The sequence below is a fragment of the Diabrotica undecimpunctata genome, chromosome 6 (assembly GCF_040954645.1).
Source record: "Diabrotica undecimpunctata isolate CICGRU chromosome 6, icDiaUnde3, whole genome shotgun sequence".
NCBI classification, from domain to species: domain Eukaryota; kingdom Metazoa; phylum Arthropoda; class Insecta; order Coleoptera; family Chrysomelidae; genus Diabrotica; species Diabrotica undecimpunctata.
The window spans coordinates 133909873-133933276 of record NC_092808.1 but is presented as its reverse complement, the minus strand read 5'-3'; the positions used below and the strand labels follow the sequence as shown (position 1 = coordinate 133933276).

General features: G+C 34.5%; 1 protein-coding gene across 1 annotated transcript in view; it reads right to left on the bottom strand.

Moving 5' to 3' along the window:
• ed (hemicentin protein echinoid) overlaps positions 1 to 23404 on the bottom strand; it is a 319891-nt gene that overhangs the window by 55575 nt on the left and 240912 nt on the right. Inside the window, exon 4 of the mRNA XM_072535433.1 lies at positions 14427 to 14609. Within this exon, the coding sequence (XP_072391534.1) occupies positions 14427 to 14609 (183 nt within the window). The remainder of the gene's footprint in view (positions 1 to 14426; positions 14610 to 23404) is intronic.

Below are 23404 nucleotides of genomic sequence, written 5' to 3'. Positions count from 1 at the left end.
GAAAAGCAGATAAAATGACCAAACATGGCTCATTTATGCCATTCATTGGACAGGAACTCTTTTGAGTCTTTGCAAAGGCAATAACAAGAACAGCTACAAGAAAGTGGGTAGCACATAAATCTCTGGAATGGTAGAGTAATTCACCAGGACAAAGATAGCCGAAATAGTTTATTATCGAACATTCACCAAAATTTACAGCAGACCTAATAAGCAAAAACATGAAACCAATCAAAGATATAGTGAGTCTGTTAACAAGGCACTGTAAGCTGAATAGGCAGTTGAAGCTGATGGGTTGGCAGATCATGATCAATGCAGATTCTGTCACCTAGAGGAAGAAACAGGAGAGCACATTTTGTGTCAGTGCGATAGCCTGGCAAATGTGCGGTTCTTTACATTAGGCAAAGAAAAGACCTTTTAAAAAGAGTCAGGCTAGAGCATATAATCTAGGATTAGAGAATCATAATAGACCTGAAAAAGTCGCAGTGGAATAGGCCAGATGCCACTTCACTAAATCTATTTATCTATTGTGGCATAAATAAAATAAATTATTCAAGGGTTACAATAATTTTTAGTTTTACTGGTAATGAGGTCAGTTTTGTTAGTGGCGAAAATAAGGTATTTTCGTCATAACTTTTTCAATTTTTGCCCTCAAAACTTCTGTCCACAATAATAAAAAATAAATTCCTTTGTTTTTTTTTATAAATCTTATTTTTAGTAAGACTTTTTTTTTTCATACAATGTAAGGTTTTTTAGTTATTCGCGAAAAACAGTTTTTTTGGACATTTTCATTTACAAAAAACTCGAAAAGGATTAGGTTAATAAAAAAACTACTGCATTATTTACTTAAAATTTGATTATCTATCGATTTTTTAGGTTATTTTGCTGCACAATTCGGATAACGGAAATTTTTTAGTTACTGGACTACAATGGGACGTCCAGTTACATTATACACATCTTACCAATACACGAGTAGCAGAAAATGTGCATTCTTTTAACTTAATTAAGAAGAAAATCTACTCTATTATTAAAATGACGTAAGGCTCAAGTTGTTAACAAACCCTCTATCAAAAAAACAACACGTATATATTTTATTTAACCGCTATTCCTTATTTTATCTGCAAGTGGTATTATTTTCTGAGCAAAAAATTAGGACACCGTTTTGCGGTAGAATTTCCCAGTGGAAAAATCTCTAACGCACCTGCTTCTGTTTATTCAAGATCTTTTCCGTTGGCCGCACGTAAAGCAAACAAATAGCTCTAAATAATTAACTAAGAGGTTTCTCTTTTGGGGAATTATGTGTTCAATTAATAAAAAAATAACTGTCTTTTTTGTAATAAATATATTTATTAGAGTTACCAATTCCCAGAAAGGGACGACTGATATATATTCGCAAAGAGACGGTTAATTAAAAATCCTTTCGAGTAAGAATCCATAGGAGACCAAAACATTAGATTAAATAGGTACAGAACACACGCTGGCATCTACAATCCGTGGCAATATACGTTATGTTTTTATGTAATTTGTAAAAAAAAACAAACTAACACAGTTAACATGGGTTAATATCCACTAACAGAAAGCAAAAATATAGAAAGAGGAGTACGGGAGAGTTGAGTACGTCGAAACTCCTCTGTTTAATTTATATTCAGAATAAATTGTGTGAATATCCACAATATTGTTACGATAAATATTATGGCGCATAAAACTGTAAATATATTATTACTAACTCTTTTCTATTCTAGTAATTTCGGCGCTCAACTAAGCGGAATATGTGATAGACTAGGCATGAAGAAAACAAGAACTACCGCATATCATCCGCAATCGGATGGTATAGTAGAACGGATGAATAGGACAGTTGGCAAGTATTTGACAAAGATGGTGTCCGATCCTCAGCGAGACTGGGACCAATATCTTCCGTTCTTCACAATGGCCTACAGATCCGCTATTAACGAATCAACAGGCCAGACACCAGCCAGAGTTCTATTCGGACGCGAGATGCGACTACCTTGTGATCTAGAGTTTGGGTGTCGACCTGGAGAAGATGTAGCAGGTGAAGATTATGTGATCGAATTACGAAGAAGAATGGACGATGTACACGAGTTTGTCCGTTCCCATCTTCAGATCGCTAGTGACCGAATGAAGAAACGGTACGATACGCAAGCCGAAAAGGGGTGTTTTAATAAGAACGAAGTCAAAGTCTGGCTCTATAATCCCAAGAAGCGAACAGGTTGTTCTCCCAAATTGCAGCAGTTTTGGGAAGGTCCATACCTCATTATGGAGAAGATCAACGATGTCATCTACCGAATAAGCAAGATTCCGAGGGGGAAGCCGATGATAGTACACCATAACTGGCTGGCGTCTTTCGAAGGTGACCACGACGTAGATGAAGAAGTGGAAGTAAACCAAGTCCAAGATAAACCAAGTATCTGACCTTACGTTTGAGGAATTCATGGGTGCCTATGGAGGTACTGGTAAAGCAAGTCATGGTGTTACCACTGAAGAAAGGAAGATCTACTCGCGCTTCCCGATGACTACTCACTGGCCCTTACCATTCCGGCCAGTATCAAAGACGCACCAGGGTTGGCATCCGTCTTTCGAAGGAAGTTCGGTCGAGTTGCAGAACTTCAATGCCAAGTGCCAGCTCCCGGGAAAGCCTTGCAACTCCAAGATGTATCACGTTACCTTTTCTACCTGGTAACAAAAGACACTGCCCGTGACCAACCTACCTACCGAGATGTATGGGAAGCCTTACTTCGATTGAGAGAGCAAGTACTAGAGTCCGACGTGCAAAAGTTGACATGCCAAAGTTAGAGTGCCGCCAATTAGATTGGATTGACATACATTTTTGGGTTTTTTTTTTTCTGTTAGATCTAAGGGTTCCACAAACATGTTTTACACTGAAGAAGCTTTTTACATACATTTACACTAGTATATTAATTATCAATATATAGTGTCCTTCCTTCATACAGAAGCCCCTCAAGTAATTCCATGCAAACATTGTAGGAATGTCCAAAATCAAATCCACGTCCAAATGCAACAAAATACTACGACACCCACGACTTCACATTGTGTCCATCGGTGGTACACGACGTTTTTTCTTGAAGAATGTTCACTACAGCCGGCGTGTACCACGGGTGATACATACAAAAAATTGCTTTTAAATAGAAAAATATGGATTTAAACATATAAGACATATATTGATAATAGTCAAAATAGAGATTGTTTGTTAAAATATATATATATAAAAAAAATTACGGATCAGAGGTAAAATCTCGGAATTCTGCGTCGTCGCGAACGTGTTAAATGACAAATAGCAATATTGTTCATCTTCTTGAAAAGTTTCCGAAAACCAATCAATAAACTAAATAACAAAGTATTGAAAGATAACATATACTGAAAAACATAGCTGCATGTTTTTAATGGAAACATTTTCCTTTACGAAAATATTGAAATTTGTGAAAGTTAGAGCAAAACAGAGAGAGAAAACATTTCGGCACATTATGTAGATTTTACTGAACTAATATATGAAATACCTGAACGAATTTTTCAATTATATATTGATCAGTTTCATCACGGATTGGTCTGACGAATTATAAATTATTCATATAACCCTATTTATGGAAACCATTTTCAGTTTTACTATGAAAATGAAAATGATTTTATTCGTATTCCCATCTGAAGACTAATTACATTATGGAAATATGTGAATATAGCCTAGTGCGTCCTGAATAACTTTCGGTTAATAATCAATTATGATATAATTGAGTTTTCCCTCATTTAATCTATCAGTTTTCGTTAACAGCTCAATGGACGTTTCAATTAGAAAAATCAAATGCATTTTTCAATTAGCAAAATCAATCGAAATTTTGAATTTTAATATTTAGTCAAAATCTTTGAAATAGGTATAATATATTAAAATTGAAAATATAATTTAATGCGAATTAATTTTAACTATTATCTCAATAGTATCGCAATAAACGGTACCCAACTCGAAAAAGTAAGCGAATACAAATACTTGGCAACCATCATCACTGAAACAGGTGACCAAAATCACGAGATAAAAAGACGTATTGAAATTGCCAGGTCTACCTTTATAAAAATGAAAAAATTATTTTGTAATCGCGATATTAGTATTCAGCTACGAACTAAAATGTTAAAATGCTATGTATTCAGTACTTTGCTTTACGGTGTTGAGGCATGGACTCTTAAACAGAGGAATGTTAAAAATCTTGAAAGCTTTGAGATGTGGCGTATACTAAAAATAAGTTGGGTGGATAAAATACCAAATGAAGAGGTAATACGCAGAATAAATAACGATCCAGAAGTTATACTGAATATAAAAAAGAGAAAACTTGAATACTTAGGCCACCTGATGAGAGGACAAAATTACACATTCCTACAAAATATAATGCAAGGAAAAATCCAAGGACGCAAAAATCCAGGCCGTACAAGGATGTCTTGGATGAGAAATTTAAGAGACTGGTTTGGCTGTACCACTAACGAATTATTCAAAATAGCAGTAAATAAAATTAGAATCGCCCTAATGATATCCAATCTCCGATACGAGAGGCACTCAAAGAAGAAGAAAATATTTTCTTTGTTCGAGTCTCATCATCGATATGATCTTCATTTTTGGGGTTCTAAATGAGCTGCCCAATCTGATGTTATTTTTAAATAAAAAAACAGCAATACGGTATCTGTTTGACCCCAGAAGAACAACAAATTGCAGAAGCTACTTCGAAATTCACGATTCCCTCTTTATATATTTTAGAAACTGTTTGCTTAATTCGTAAACACCTAAATGTTTTTCCAGCAAGACCTAATCATGGCTACTCCACTTTGATGTTTATTTACCGATCCCGTCCCCTGAGTTAGTAAAGAAATCTATATTATATTCGGCAAAAAAACTATACAACCATCACCCTTTACAACTTGTTTCTGCAACATCTTTCCCAACTTAAATGCATTTTCTTTGGAGTAATTGTTTTGGACTCTATTAGTTTGTTCAATCAAACCACACTCTAGTGTGGTTTGATTTTCTGTAGACTTCACTTACAGATCCTATATCCTACTTAGTGAGATGTTTTCGTTTTTTATGGTGAATTTTACTGATTCTTCTTCACTTTTTAAGTTCGAAAGAACGAAATAAGACAAAATAAAAAAATAAAAAAAATGATACCAAATCGGAAATAGTGAATCAAGAGAATATGGGAATTTGGAAATGTATTTCGAAATATTGGTAAAAGAGATGAACAAGAAACTGAAGAATAAATATATTACGTAGAACAAGAAAAAATATATCAAAAACAAAGAAGACATCAGTTCATTTCAAAATTAGAGAATATAGTTTGAAGCTAAAAGCACGTTCCATGCTAAATCGTTATCAGTCAATCCAAAAAATTGCTGTCACAAGTTCTACAGGAAGTATTAGAGGATAGCCACAGAAGTATGGTAACAGAAGATTAGACGAGAAATCGATGAAAGCAATCAATATTATGGGAAGATAGATATTATGGATAAATGTAATAAGGGAAGCCGAGCCCTCATAGGCATGTATGTAAAGAGAATGATAATGATGTCTATTTATAGGTGTTTTACCCATAAATGTCTGTTTTCTCAACTACTACTTATTGGTACCGCAACTCTATGTAGTAGACGACTACAAAAATTATAGTAGCTGTAGTGAAAATTGAAAACAACTTCAAAGATTTTCCAAAAACAGTTAAGAAAACAATATACAAAATTTAAAAATAGTGAAATATTTTAGAACGCCGATGAAAAAAGAAATAAACCTCTTGCAGATGTAGCAGTGTCTATGACCTAATTGCAAAATATTCCGGAAATTTATTATTTACATTACTCTCATGCCGCTTCGTTACCTGTGGCGTATCAAAATGAACTGAAGTTCATAATTTTCACAAATATTTATATAACTTATAGAATTTTCGCACTCTGCAAGCTGTTATTTTAATGGTATATTATAAACTTTCTTGTGTATCTAGAAGAGAGCGAGGTTACACACATGCAAGATAAATATTTAAAAGATTCAACATCCGGTATATGTTTTCGGCCGCATGGATGAAACAAACAGATGGTTTTTAACGAGTGTAAAAGCTGCAGACATCGAAAATTCCAAAGGAAAGATGGTTTAAACACATTAATGGACGGCGATGTTAGGCAAGGAATACATGTTGAAATCTTGGTGGGTGATCTTATATTGAATATCAAAGGTTTAGAAAGTCTCTGTCCGAATATATTTATAAAGAGATGTAGGAGAATATCTATGTAATTTGTAACAAAAAGTGCAAAAAATCCGCAAGATTTAAAAATTAATATGTATCGGGAGATTAACAGGAGATATGTTATTTTAATGAAAAAACAAATCTGATAGAGTACATTATAAGGGAGAGGTTAAGAATAAATCTAAAAACCTTTTTAAGGGTAATATTTGCTATTCAGCACAGTTAGCACACTTAAAATATTGACAAAAAATGCAAGGCTACTATTTTGTAACAGCTAATCACCAACAGCTCGAGAAAGGAATACTTTTTACTTTCTCCACAAGGAAAATGAATTTCCTGTGGTTGGCTGTATACCATAAATCACAAGAATATTATTTAAAAAATCCTTTAGGTATAATAATATAAAACCCTATCGGACTACATCACAGAACGTTTTCGGAATTAATATTCAATCATCAGTGCTTCTCTAGGTTTATATGTTTGAAGCCCCTAAATACCTAAGTAAAAACCCTTTATATATAGTTAAATTAATTTTAGGATACATTTTTGATGATATCTAGAATGTTTAAGTTATAGACAGAATTTACTTCATGACAACGAAGGACTCCAACACTGAGGTTGCTAGACCGTTAGACGGAGTGTCTATGAGTACTTGTTGATAGCAACCGTTCTTTTATTTCTTTCCCGACATTTTTATTTCTCCATATTGTTTCATTCAGGCAACCTGCTGCTCTGTTTGTTCTATTCAGTTGATCTTTCACTTCGGTTTCAAGCTTTCTATAGCTAGATAGTGTGCTGCCGAGATATATAGAAAAGAAAATTGTATAGGTCATAATTATATCAATCCGATATGTCTCCAAACACAACAAAATGTCCGTTAAACCGAGGTATGTTGAACATTTCCACATATTTCTATCTTTGAACTACAACATGATGCCCATTCAGTGTTGTTTAAGTCTGATATGACATAAATCACCCTTTCTTTCTGGCTCTTTATATTTGTTAAATACTTGTCACGACGTGTTACTAAATTTCAGTTTCCAGTTTGTTTTATTCATAATTCTGACTCCCTCATATTTTCTATTTATTTATCTTGTTCGGCATTAATTCCTTAAAAATAGAGTAGAATTTTAAGATATTTTTAAAATAATGTGTAGTGTTTTCAGCAACATTGGTGTAACCGATCTCAAATGTTCAACAAAACTTTAGTCATTCTTTTAAATATTCTATGTTTCAGTAATTCCAGAGAAAACGCCATAGTATACACCACCAAAGACAAGGCCGAAGTCATGAGAACCACTATAGAAAGACAGTGTTTCACGAACCAACAAGAAAACTGTAACTTTGAAGATATAATCAAAGAAGATTACTAGAGAAGACCAGCAGAAGCAGAAGACCAACCACTAAAACACACATCCCCAAAAGAAGTAAGGGACCTGATCCGGAAAACCTCACCAAAGAAAGTACCTGGACCGGATGAAATAACCAACAGGGATCTAATATACCTACCAGCAAAAGAAGTTATTTATCTAATCTACATAATAAACGCATTGATGAGATTCAGAAGATTCCTTAATCGATGGAAAGAAGTCCACGCCATCACAATACATAAACCGTGAAAAAAACAGCATTTTTCTACAGAACTACGGGTCAATACCTTACTGCCAGCAGTCATCAAAATTTCTGATAGAGTAATACTCTCAAGGATTGAAGAGGAAACAGGACTAAAGGTTTTACACCAGAAGCCCAATTCGGATTTAGAGCCAAACACTCAGGCGAATACCAAATACTCAGGCTCACAGAATACATCGCAGCAGGCTGCAATGATAGACAATACACCCGAGCACCCTAGACCTAAGTAACGCATTCGACAGAGTCTGGCGCAAAGTGCTGATCTACAAAATAAAGAAGTATGGATACAGTAATCCCAGACAGAGCTACTCTCCTCGTACCTCGCCAACCGAAAATTGAGGATTTGCATAGGAAAACTCCTATCCTAAGTCGGAATTCTGAATGCAGGAGTACCACAGGCATTGCTAAAATGGCGTGCCCTCCAAGTAAAGACTTGGCCGGACCCTGAGCTTCCTGGCCTTTCGGCATACACTCTTAGCGAAACCTTTGCCCCTACGAGTCCGACACCAAAGTGAAGGTGCCACGGGGCGCGTACCAAAGACGTCCCGTGGGTCCCCCTGTGGGGGTACCCCGTAGGGTTACCACGACACGTCTAGCACACGCAACCCGCGGGGGCTCCACCTTCCCCGTAGTACCTGTGTTGTGAGTACCTTGCCTACCCGTTACTCCCACACTACGGGCGGGTAGGTTTGGCAGGCGGAGGAATTTCCACCTCACACGTAGACAGGTCGCCGCCGAGGATCTCTCCTCTACCACTCTTGGATCTCCCGGTGGGTACGTGCCGGGGCACCTACACCGCTCCTGACCGCCGTCAGGCGCGGTGTGTCCACACCCCTCCTGACCAAGGTCAGGAGAGGTATTTACGGGCCCAGCTCGTTCAACCTCACCAGGCTCTTTTGGAATGGGAGTAGAGTGGTCCCACGAGTAGTCTCGTCTCGGATACTAGGAGTGTAGACCGGTGACCGTGTCGCCGAAGCGACCGTGTGCGTTTCTACAAACCCGACACCTCTAGCGACGGCTCTCCACCTCCCTATTCCTACCCATTAGTCGCCTCTTACGACAGGCAGGGCTTTCTGACCCCGGCCGTATTCTTATCTCCGCGAGCCGGACGGAGAGTACCACAGGCAGCTGTTCTGTCTCCGCTGCTGTATAACATATACACCCACAACACCAGGCACCACTATCAGCTTATGTTGACACCTCAATAGTGGCCAAGCACAGAAACCACAACATTGCGACTAGAAACCATCGGATACCACTAGAAGCTGTAGAAGAATGAGGCATACAGTGAAAAATTGCAGTAAATCTGAAAAAGACCCAAGCAGTGATGTTTAAGAAGAGACGCGGTGTACCAGCCGAACAGCTAGAGATGTTCGACACTTCCATCTGTGAAATGAAGTAAAGTACCTCCGGTCCCATGTTACAAGAACAGTACAAAATGCAAAAATGGTATAAGCCAATATCAGAAGCCTTACTGTAAAAAAAAGCAAATTAACATTCAGAACAAAGGCTTATTAACAGCATCATACTGCCCAACCTGACATAAGTACGATACTACTATTTTTCTCCCTCAACAGATAATACCATTTTCCTCGAGCATGTTAACTTGGTTTTTAGATAAGCCATAAAAATAAAACACAGCAGAGTTATAAAGAAGAGTCTTATCGTATGGGGTGTATAATGCCGTACCGTACAGATATTGCCGATGTAAAATATGCTCAGTCTGTCCCATTTAGGGGACATAGGAGTCAATCCATATGCTGATTCATAAATATATTGACTTCTTCCAGTTCCAAGATTCTAGATTATATTTTTCACTAGTTTTCTTCTTCTTACGGTGCATATCCGTTAGGATTATTTGTGACTAATATAGCTATGCTTACTTTGTTGACAACTATTCGAAGTAGACCAACTGTAGACATGTTGAACCATTTTGTCAAGTTTTGAAGCCAAAAAATTCTTATTCTAACTAGTCTCCTTTTTATTTCCCTAAAGAACATGTTGTAATGTAACAAGCCATATATCTGTTAATTTCTCACATGAGTCAGATATTCTAATTTGTGCTCTTTGATTATATGCATTCTTCTATCTTCTATCTATCAACACTTCAAAGTAAAATATTTACAGATTCACTTTGGTCTTCTAATAAATTTTTACTAGTCTCATTTTTAAGACACCATTCTATCAAGTTTTACGAAAAACACCGTGAGCATGGTTAGTATTGCTACATATAAATATTTACCTGGATATCATAATCTTCATAGCAAACTAGATAAATATATAAACTTGCAAACCTAATTTTTGATTATTTATGACAAGTACCTGTAGAAAATTGACCCTATTCCTTGTTTATATATACTATCGATAAATTTATACTAACACATAAACTTTAAAATGTACTTTTCTTAGAAGAAAAAAAATTAAACAGAACAAGTTAATCAACACGTTGTGACCTATTTGAGTTTAATATTTAAATATGATGCCATATGCTCCTAAACTAATAAAACAGGATATTTTTCTGGTGCCTGAGATTAAATATTTAAGTGAGTTGATAAAACTTTTAGAAGTTTGAATCAATTTCATTAATTGAGACACTGAATTATGCTACTGAAACTTGGGCTTTTATTTTTTAAGTATTCATCGCTGTATTTATAGAAATATGTTTGAATTGTATTCGTCGTCAAGAGGGTCTTTCTAGAATTATAGGTTTTTTTGTCATCGTATCCAGACAATTTTTTCAGTATACCAAGTTATTACTAAATATAGCAAACAGCAATTACAGTGAAGTTCCGTCTTCTTCAGATTTTTAATAAACTTGTTTTGGAGGTATTGGTTAAGTAAAACGAGGTAATATAACCATAGCGAGCAAGTTTGCCTGAATAGTAGATAGATAACAGACATGATACTATAGCAAACATGTTTGTTATAGTATCATGGATAACCGACACTATCCAACACTTACACAAGGAAAGGGAGGGGACGCGTAATCGTATGGAATTGACTGACGCCTAAACCGGCACCAGAAAGGTTGCCAGGTGATATTTAATTTCTTCAGTAGACTGTGATGGATTTTATCATTACATATTTTTTAGTAGGTCGATATAGTGTTTCAGTAAATCAGTAAATTAAAGTTGAAATCAGTAGACCTAGTAACCCTGCGAGAGGTAGTAATGGGCAACGTACAGACACCAAAACATGGCGGTCACATCGAAACTGCCTTCACTTTTCAAAGTTTTATGAAATCAGCGTTACCTGTCCTCTTTCTTTCCTTGTCTAAGATCTAACAATTTACAAAAATGAATATTTTTCAACCGGTAGAACAAGCTTGGTTCCGCAAAGGATATAATACATCAGACCATCTGCTGACAATGAGAACCTTGATAGAGAAGGCAAATGAATACCAACTACCCATATTTCTTGCATTCGTAGACTATGAAAAAGCATTTGACAGTATCGATATGTAGGTCATAGAACAAGCTATTTATAATTGAAGAATAGATGTAGAACACAAGGAATTTTTACTGCAAGTTATAAAAAAAGTACAAATGACAGGCCGAGAAACAGTAAATATTGTCTGTTTGTATTCATCATATATCAAAAAACTATATATATATATATATATATATATATATATATTCCAGAAATCAACAGACGAATAAAACAAGCGTGGTCAGCATTCGGACGAAATTCCATAGTCTTCAAGTCCAAAATGCCACTATACCTCAAGAAGAGAGTATTTGATCAATGCATATTACCCGTCTTGACATATGGATGTGAAACTTGGATATTAAAGAGAGAAATAACGTCGAAACTTCAAGTAACTCAAAGAGCAATGGAAAGATGTATGCTAGGGATAACAAAGAGGGATCGTAAAAGAATTGAATGGATACGGAGGCAAACCCAGGTGACTGATGTAATCCAAAGAATAAAATCCCTGAAATGGCAATGGGCAGGACATATGGCAAGAAGAACAGATAACAGATGGACCACTAGAACAACTATGTGGTACCCCAGGAACGCTAAGAGACCAAAGAGGCGCCCGAATCTCAGATGGGATTATGATTATAATTTCTTTATTAAGAATATTAATTTTAAAATTGGTTAGTTTATCAATTTCACCCAACTTCTTATTATTTGCACCAACAATTTTAATTTTTGGAATCTTTATTATATCTGATAGTTTTAATGTATTAAAAATAAAATTCTCCGAGACTAAAGTACTTTCTGAACCAGTATCTATCATAATTTTAATCATTTTATTGTTGGCCAAAGCATTTATATAAATTAAATTAATAGATTCAATAATTTTATCTTCATCTAGAGAAATAAATTCAGAAGGTTTTTCATAATAGCAATGGCCTAACTTGTAAGTCAGAAAGTTTAAGTCAAGCAGTCAGAAAGTTTAGTAAGAAAGTCGATTCAGTTAGTTATGAGTTTTTTAGTATGAAAATTAGTTAGAGGCAGTCAATCAGTTACAATTGTTCAATATAGTGAGTTAAATCAATATTAAGAAACTGTATAAAGAAAATAATATTGAAGATTAAAAATTATGTTATGTATAAATGATGATAATGGAAGAAGTATTAATTGAATATTAAAATTAAATGATATTTTGGTGATTGGATATTGATATATTGAAAAGAAGAATAAAAATAAATGCTGTTGCTGGTTTGCTTGGTGGTTTATAAATGCTGTGAAGAAAAATATCTTAAATTGGTGGAAGCTGATAATTGGAAAAAGTAATTTCACAAAAACAGGGATAACCGAAGCTGAGAAGAAGACATTTGAGTGGTGATTATAATCTATATAGTGGAAAACAGTTCATTTAGGCATTCAGTGACAGAAAGGTACAAAATTTTGTTAATATAATTTAGTTAGTGTCATAACAATTTCAATTTTGAAGATATTTTGTTTAAATTTTACATTGTCTATAGAATTTAATTAGTTTCATAAGAATTTCAATTTAAAGATAGTTTATTTTAAATTTACATTGGCTAGGTTAGATATATATGTGTGTTTCATAATAGATATAATAAAGATAATTTAAAAAAGTACTTACAAACTAATTCTTTGAGAACCGCGATAAAAACCCAATATTATTAAAAAATACTCATTGCTCATCATTCAAACAAACAATACATCATAACAATATATATATATATATATATATATATAAGTTATAAATTTATTCTCATATAATTTACAGTCCTAGAGTATTTACAATAATGTGAACGAATGAAGTTCTATACAGTTTTTACTTCAGATAAGTGATAGACGTAATGCGGAAAAGACCCAAACAAACAAAAAAGCAGTGCAAAAATCACGACAATTTCTGGAGGAAGCTTGGACCGACCGTCACTAATAAGTTAGCCAATCGAAAGGTGAATAGGCCAGGCATTGAATGTAGGATCTGATATTTTAAAATTTGGAAAATTGGAATAATACTTCGTTTGCCTTATTTTGTTCTGATTTGATGTTTCAATGTCTAAAAAAATATGTACACCGTTATTATGTATTTATATTTAAAATATATCAGTATATTCTTTGCACAGTTCTGTCATATTATTTCTGTATTCTTTTACCCAAACAAAAGTTTTCTATATTATACAGGAATTGTAGTAGAAATCCGAAGATTTTTTACGTGGCGAAACTAAAAGTCAAATATTTGTCTATTGCCCTTTTTAAAATACATAAAGCAGATAGATTGATGTATTTATCGACAAGGGGAACCTACAATTTGCATTCCACGACCTGTCGATTCACCAAGGCAAAAATATTTCGCGAATTAGTTTCTAGTTCTCGCAAACGCAAGTAAATAAATAAAGCAGAAAGTGAGATTTAATTCAAATGCAGGGCTCCTGCCATCCGCTTATACGTATTTCGATTTTATAAGGTGTCTTCAGAGCAAATTACGCAGAAGCTCAGAAGCGTATATATAAATTGTTTAATGACACATAAAACTGGACATGTGAAATTTAAATGCAGATTAAGAAGCTCTATTTCGACATAGTCTTGTCTGACTTCATCGCTCATGTAGAGGTTAATCCATGCAGATACACATTTTTGCGTCCTCAGAAAGGTGGTTTATGTGCATTTCTGGTTTATTCAGTTACCGCGCGATGTAATTGTTGATATTATTATTATTAGTATTTATTAAAAGTATGCCACTATTTTTTAACACTTGACAAGAACCATTTTATGGACTACAAGTTACACTAGACCGTGTTTACATATTAGATAATAGACCAGATATTTGAGGTAGCAATGTGGCAAAGTCTACGAGTGAAGACTGTGTTTTCAATTTCAAGTAGAAGTATGGGGAGCAACTATTTACAGAACCAACCATTCTATATAATATATCATTTTTGCGTGCGTGTACTGTATATTGTCTATTGTATGTTTATGTCCAAATGTCCATGATATTTGCAATAATTTGGTACAAAATACTAAATTTCCCTATTCACTTCATAAAAGTAGAAATGTAAGACGAAATTACATCCATTATTGGAAAATTACTATAGACTGGACTAAAAAGTGACATTAAAAAAAACTTACAGTTAACACTTAGGGTCATCGTCGAAATTAATTTCTTGTCATCAAGAAGGGCTCGGTTCCAAACTTCACATCGAAAAACTGCCTCATCGTCTTCTTTTGTGGGGTTGATAACGAGTGTGGCCGTCGTGGGTTGGTCCCTCGATCCGCCGTTCCTCAATGCCGTTTCCAGAGGATATTGGGAACCTGGAATAAAAACGTCAAGGGTGAGTTTCACTTAAATTAATGTAAGGCATTATTAAAATTTATATTTAGTATACGGATGTAATCTGCTTTTGTGGCTTATATTTGAGAGACCCATACTTTAATTAGTTTTAATTATTAATTATGCAATTGATTATGAATTCTTGCTGTGGAAATACAAATAATTTATATTTAATGCCATATATAAATTAATATATTAAAAATTAGTGCCGTGTCGTTCATGCACCATCCGGATCTTTACATTGAGTCGAAAGACCCGGTTCGAACGCGATCCGAGCACTGCGATAGTCAATTTCCTTACACGAATAATAATTTTACAATCTCTTCTTTTGTGTCTGAACAATTTGGTAAATCGAAAATTTTATTTTTAATACTCTTCACTTTTATTATCTCTTTATTATTTTATTACGTTTAATATCCTTTTTACCTAACTAAACATCACTTCGAGACATAAAAGGAACCTGCCAATAGCTATTTATTTATTGACAACGAAGTTTATTTTTAAGGAATAGTTCTATCAGATCCAAGTTACGCAAGACTCGGGTGTGAAGATCGCCGCGTTGGGAGGGATCATGCCCAACATCCAAAGGCCTAAAACTGTGAGGAGGAGGGCCCTTCATTCTGTTGTGCAATAGATCGTCCTCTACGCTGCGACTGTTTGGAGTACTGCAGTTCTAACAAAGGCGTACAAAAAGCAGCTCACTCGAGCAGATAGGAAGAGTCTATTGAGGGTGGCATGTGCTTACAGAACAGTCTCTGCCGAGGCACTGTGAGTTAACACCGGGTGTATTCCGATGCACGTGCTAGTGAAGTAAAGAGGAAGAATATAGGAAAGAAGAAAAGAAGATATAGCAACGAAACTTTTAAAAATAGAAGAAAGGCAGTGGTTTATAATGTTGTGGCAAAAGGAATGGGACGAGATGCGAAGGGTGGCGCAGTGGACGAAGTCGTTGATTCCTAATCTGGGAAGATTGATTGATTGCGGACACCGGTGTTTGGGTTACTTTCTGACGCAGATGCTCACAGGACATGGTTGCTTGAGGGCATACCTTTACAGATTTGGATATGCAGAAAATGACAAATTAATGTACTTTGAAATACTGAGAGTATCTGAGAAATTGTCTCAGACACTCTACTGGTATGCGATAGATGGATAAATAAGAGGAGCCTGCTTGCGAGAGAGCTAGGAAGTAGGGTGGAATCAGTCACAGAACTGGTGGAAGAGATGCTTAGGTCGTCAGATCGGTCGAGATCAGTTCAAAGATATGTGAGTAGAACGTTGAAGGGAGGAACAAGAAGAAAGGCGACCCGAAGGGAGGCAGGGTGCCCAGGAGCAAACAAGAAGATAAGGCAGAATGAGAAGGGACGAGATTGAACATAAACAGGTAGGAACAGACAGAAAAGAATTCAGTCGTAGTGAGAAAGTGCTAGAATGCGTAAGAATTGTGCGTGAATGAGAGATTGGGTGAATGCCGTGCCGACCGGTAATTCACCGCTGAGGAGGGTGTTTTTTAGCAGGTAGGTCCCTGGCATTGACGGCGATGGTGTCCGAACAACCCCTGCGCGCGGTCTCCGAATCTGGAAGGCGGTTCTGCCCACCTTCTAGGACCGAGGTATGTTTCGAATATTTGGACCACCTCCCCCCATAAAAAAAAGGTTGATCAAGGTTGATCCGGGTCTTCAAAAAAAGTACTTCCCATAATTACTAAAACTTTACCGATTTCTAGATTGTAAATAATAGAGTAGTTTAACCTCGCAGAACTTTCTACACTGCAATCTGAACGATATTTCAGAGCTACCACTCGATTGTGCGCACATAATTAGTGACCACGACCTCGCGTGAAGAGCCCTGAAACTCAACAAGGTCTCATAGCCAATAAAGGAACAAGATTCTAACTGCATTCCAAATCTCTATTGAAAGTTTCCATATATCGCAGAAATTATTCGAAATATGTTCGTTACTAAAGAAAGTATAAGGTCTTGTTCGAAAAATAGATATCGGAATAACACCTAATAAGAAGCTGAGGAGAAGCTAGGAACGCAATAAAGTCTGTTAAAATCAACGTAGGAACGGTTTTTCTTCAAGAAGCATTTCCTAAAACCGAAGCATTTTTTCACATTGTATATCCATACTTGCATGTATCGTTTCAGTCACCTGTTGACTTTAAATCACTAAGACATGATATATTAAATTATTTTCGATTTTTTTCATTTGGCACAGTTCTAATGATAAATAAGAAACAACCAAAGAAATGGACAAAACAAACTAACATTCAGGAGTTCGAAAAATATATTGGTAATTCATTGAAAGATACAACAACAGCAGACATCAATATATTAAACAAACAAATAGTCAACACAATGCAACAGGCTCAAACTAAATATTGTCCGACAAGAAAAAAAGATGAAAAACTGAGTCAACCCACGAAAACCATTATAGAACTAAGGCGACAAATGAAAGGAGATAACACTACAAGCAAAGAAGCGATAAATCAAATAAATAAGACGATCACAAAGGCAATAAGAAAAGACATAAGAAACTACGTAGAATACTATATGTAGATACTATATGTAGAAAAAACAAAACAGGCAATAGAGCAAAATAAGAACATGAAAGTTTTGAAGAGGAGCGACTAGAACAACGCTACTATGATTCTATTACACAAAGCAGGAGACAAAGCAAATTTAGAGAATTACAGACCGATTAGCCTCCTCAGCCATATATAAAAGTTGTTTACGCGAATACTAGATAAGAGAATGGAAAGAAAATTAGAGACTTATCAACCAAGGGAACAGGCAGGATTCCGAAAAAGTTACGGAACAAATGACCATATACAAAGTATAAAAACCCTAATAGAGAAAGCAGTGGAATACAATAAACCTCTAGTTCTAATATTTATCGATTTTCACAAAGCCTTTGATACAGTTCCGCTAAGCAAAATATTACAGGCGCTTAAAGAATGCAGGCTAGATTATAGATATACTAAATTATTATACAAAATATACCCGCAGGCAACAACCACTGGGGGGGGGGGGTTATTAGGAGGCAAGGAGACCCAATGTCACCTAAACTCTTTAATACGGTGCTAGATCATGCTTTTAAGAATTTGGATTGGATGACAATAATAGCTGAAGACCTAGGTATGGCAAGAGACATGGTACAGGAACTCGTTGTGGCTACAGAAAATGTAGGTTTAAATATAAATATCTCGAAAACAAAAATCATGACCAATTTGGTACCCAACCAGAACATCAGTATTGGTGGGAAAGAAATAGAACTCGTAGATAGATATAAATACCTGGGACATGAAATTATGATTGGCAGGGATAACCAGACTCATGAACTGAAGAGAAGAATCGGCCTTGGGTGGGCAGCATTTGGAAAACTGAGATAAACTTTTAAAAGTGAGCTGCCCACATGCCTAAAGAGAAAGGTATTTGATCAGTCTTGACGTACGGAGCAGAAACACTTACCTTAACAAAAGCAGCAGCTGCCAAACTGAGAGTCACGCAGAGAAGAATGGAGCGGCCCATGTTAGGAATAACTCTGCGAGACAGAATAACCAACGAAGACATTGTAATAAAAATTACAATAATTTAAAAAATATACATTAAAAAAATTAAATATCAAAACTATAATTATCAAATATCCCCTTTAGCGTGTATGAAAGCCATTTATTGCTGTATTTTACGCAAAAAATATTCCAAAAAATAAACGGATAATTCTCGGCCATTTAATTTATATAGAGCCAAATTATAGGTGCAGATGTTAAAAAATGATTTTAATTGCTGGAACTTGGTCATTAGCTAAATATAAATGCAAAAATCTCAATCTATATGCAAATGGCGATTCAATATTTACGTCCAAAACGGCACCCGTATATTTACACAAATATTCTTGTTCGCGGTTTAGATTCCAGAATCGGCTGATGATCCTTTGGGAATGCCGCATGTTCATACAACGGTAAATACCGAAAAATGTATAAATAATTTGAAAAATTCATGGAATCTGTAGTTTTAATTGGAAATGTTTGAGTGTATGGTAGGTTGTTGAACATACATGGTTAATGGTAAAATAAGGATGAGGGAGATAAAATATTAGTTTTGTTGAAAATGTATTTTTAATCCTCAAAGAGGATTAAAAATAATTAAAGTAATTGTACTTATCATGTAGGTAAATTTAAAAAAGAATAAGGCTATGTATTCTTCTTCATCGAGTGCTGTCTCAATTAATAGGGGTTAGCTATTAATCTAGTAAAATTTCTCCTGTCCCTTGTTGCTCATATAAGTTCTTCTAGGCCCAGCCCAGTCCGCTGTCTGATGTTTTTTTATCCAGAAAAACTTTTTTTCCAACGCAGCACATTTCTTCTATTTTACCTATATAATAATTAACGAGGAATGTAGTATCTCAACAGATGTCCCAGGTAACTAGTTTTTCTTATTTTTTATCACTGATAAAAGTTCTGTTTCGTTCTTTATATATATATATATATATATATATATATATATATATATATATATATATATGAGTAGAGCCAAAGAATATGAAATACCGCTAGCATTAACGTTCATAGATTTCGATTCTATATATCCCAAGGCAGTAATGGAGACCATAGCTTTGACCAACCATAGCTTTGACCAACCAATGCATTGAGAAACCATACATAGAAAGAAACTTTAGCAAATATCTACAGACAAGCAAAAGCTAAGGTAAAAAGTTATGAACTCCCAGAATTTCTACTACCAAAGGCGTCCGACAAGGAGACGCAATATCACCAAAGTTCTTCACTGCAACTATAGAAAATATATTCAACAAAATGAACACTGGCAGAACAAAGGAATATCCATTGATGGAGAATACCTCAGCCATCTAAGATTTGCAGACGACATCGTTCTGATTGCTAACAATCCTGCAGAACTACAAGAACTTCTGAGCGATCTAAATGCAGCTAGCAATGAAGTTGGCCTAAAAAATGAACTTGACAAAAACAAAAACCATGTAGAACGAGCTAGTGGACTGCACTTGAGACAGTAGACGAGTATGTATACCTGGAACAATTAATACATAAATCTGAAGACTGAAGAACCGTGGGCAGATATGAAGAATGAATATATAAGGGAGGCTACACCATAATCGGTAGAATATGCTGAGAATGATGATGATCATAATGAGAATATATATATATATATATATATATATATATATATATATATACATACATTGAAGAAAAAAAGGAGAAACAAGAGCCAAAATCAGTGCTACAAAGAAGAAAACTAATGCAGAAAAAAAGAAATTGTGGGACCATGGGACCATTTCAAAGATGGAATAATAACGTTGTATGGAATATACATAATAATAATATACAATAATAAATACAAGTTAAGGAGTACTAAAAAATTTTAGCGAAGAACATTGTACATAAGACATAAAAGGAAATAAAATTTCCATGAAGCATCTGAAGAAGCATTAGATACAAAATACAAACAACCAAGCAGGAACTAATGTTCATCAGAGCTTAAAACTAGAAGACAAAACTATTTTTACATCAAAACAAAAACAATATCAGAAAAACAGTTACAGTAGACAAAAAACATTTTTAAGATAGCAACTGTCGGGAAATCAATACATACACAACAGGATGAAGAAACACAGAAGCTTGAAAATTTAAAACGACATTAAAACCAAAAAGAAGGGAAAATACTAATTTGTGTAATAATAAGCAAAGAATTGATGCAATATTATAGCAACTCCCTATCAACAGAAAGAAAAATATTAATGCGACACCTAAAAAGCAGGTCAAAATTCAAGGAGAAGAAGTGGTCGTTACCGAAAACATTGCAAAAAACGTATGTGATTAAAACATAACAGGAGGACACGTGGTGTTCAATTTTTCACATGCGAAAATTTTTTTCGCTACATCATTCCTATAGTTCTCAACCTCAATTTCACAATCATTATTTAAGCCTTAATACTTATTAATACCTTAAGCCTTAGACTTAATAATAATTCCCACTCCTGACTTTAACCCAACCCTGAATAAACAGACATTTTACGACAATAAAAAACAAAATCGCTCTTTCTTAATTTGGTACAGACAGTGCGTTTTTCCTTACAGACAAAAACCGCGTATTCGTTAAAAAACAACTCGAGCTCATATGAGAAACATACCGCGTGTGATTCTACCGTGAGTGTATATAACAGTAATATTGGTAGTGTTTTATAAACTTTTTTATCTACTGTCTTATTTCAATACCTCTCCTAATTATTGTGAACCACTCCTATTGATACAGTCCTAATAACTCTCAAATTATTTTAATGATTCCACAGATTCTAAAGGCACTATAGAACCTACGTAATGAGTCTATAACTAATGAGTCTATAAATATCTAAGAACAATATTCAATCGAGGAGAAAGATGCAATAAAAAAATTAATACCAGAATAGTATAAGCCAAAAAGATAGAATTTCCTGAAGCAAGAAAACGAGAAACAGAACGTTGGATATTTATGAAATTCTTGTAAAAAGCGTGTAAAATTCATACAATAGTATTATACGGATGTCAAATGTGGCGATTATCAAAAAGAAAAATAAGAAAGATATGACACTGAGGATTTAGACGACGGAAATAATTGGAAATAAAGAAATCGGGAACGCATGGGAATGTAAAGAACAGTGATGAATGACATATAACGACCGCAGGTCTTATAGTAGGGACATGTACAACGGATGAAAAACCATATACTCTTAAAAAAAGAATTCGAACTCGAATGCACACCTAGAGAAAAACACAAGAGGAGAGGCTGAAGAGTTGTATATGGAGAGTGTAAGAATGCTAATTACCTCCATAGAACTTAGTGAAGGACAACGGAACAACTGATAAAAATAAAAATTTAAAGATGATCTAAACTGATTATATATAATTGTGAATGATTTAGAAATAGAAATCTTGTTTAAGGCCTGTTAAGCTAAAATAAATAACTATATAATTCGCTATTTTGAAACCTATGATATAAACATAAATATTTTCTTTATCTTCAAACATCGTTGTTAAATAACATCGCTGCCCGTGATCTAAGACGTTTTCTAAAGCTCATCTGTTTATCATTATAATTACATATAAAACTGAAAGCCGAACCGGATCTGTTCTCTATAATTTGTTAAGCAAACAAAACAATATCCATCCTGCTCGGTATAATGTTATATTCCACGGATTATTCGGATTTGCAAGAATAATTTCTTCATCGCGTTACAACACAACAGTAGCTAGATTCTCACACAAATTTAACAATACAAAGAAGAAAGAAGAATGACTATGAATGACGGGAAACAGCTCATTTGGAATATTCTTTTCTTGTTCTTCAAACCTCATTAGCGTCACAAAGGGGAGAGGCGTTAATTTAATTTTCCGGTATAAACAAATTCAAATTTAGGGAAAACTCACGCTGATGTACGCAGAGATTTATTAAATCTTACAAGAAAATTCACAAACAGGCTTTAAGGTAATGAAATTTATATTAATTTGTAGCAAGATAAAAAATTAAGTTCTAATGTTCCAAATTCTAATTGCGCGCTTTGTAAAATGTGTTTAACTAAATGTAAGTAATTATAAACAACTCTTAGGTCTCGTTGGCACTGACGTTTAAAAAACGTTGCATTAAAACTTGACATTGGTAATTTTAAAACATTTTCGATATTTATTACTTATTGTATATTTATGTTATTTTGTAAACAAAATAAAAACATAAAATATAATAAACTTAAAAAACTTTTATTATTTTCGGTTAAAAATGGATATAGACAAAAACAAACTAGTATTTAAATACAATGCAGTTACGAGATCAGATAAAAATAGGCAATATTTCAAGAAAAGTAAATTAATTATTATTTAAAAAATTCAACAATGGTAATGAGGGGTATGCACCACAATTTTGCGACCGAAAAAGCTTTTTGGTTCGTAAACTAAACACGTAATATATGCAGTAAATAAATGAACTTTACGATTATATGTAACTTTATAATAAATGAATTTTTCATTTTTATAATAAAATTCAGAAAGTAAGAAAACTTGTTGAACTTCCTTTGATGGGATAAATATATATCAATTAAAAATAAAAAAAAACTAGTAGGCAGAACACTAATAGAATCTGTTGTCTGTTACGGAAGAGGGATATGGACAAAAGAACGCTTGTGATATCGGTTTTTCGTTACGAAAACGAAGAAATTAGAAATCCAATGAGAGAAAGGGAAACAATTTTAAATATATTAAAAGTCAGAGGTCCAAAGTAGTTTTCCTATATATTACCAATGTCGGAAGGGAGCGAGGTGGACCGAGAAGATCTTGGAATGAAGAATTCAGACGCGCAATGTTGAACAGAGATTCTAATAAATCTATTTAGTTATTATGCTCCGACGCTAGATTTATAATGACCGACTTTAAGAAGGCTAAATTTGATCGGGTCAAATTAAAAGACGTTATCCACTTATTGTACGCAAGAGAGATACCTTTAGGAGTAATCAAAATAATCGAAATATCTACCAAAACAACACAATAAAAGTAAAAGCAGAAGAAGAACTAACTGACCCTATTAAAGCTGGCAATTTGATAAGACCTCTAGTTCCTCTATTATTCAACCTGATTACGGATGAAAAAATAAAAAATTAAGAACTAAAAAGGATAGCAAATGGGAGAAAAACAACTTAAAATAATCTACTATGCTGACGACGCAATACTACTCTCCCAAAGGGAAGATGGTTTATAACGTATGCTGCAGCAATT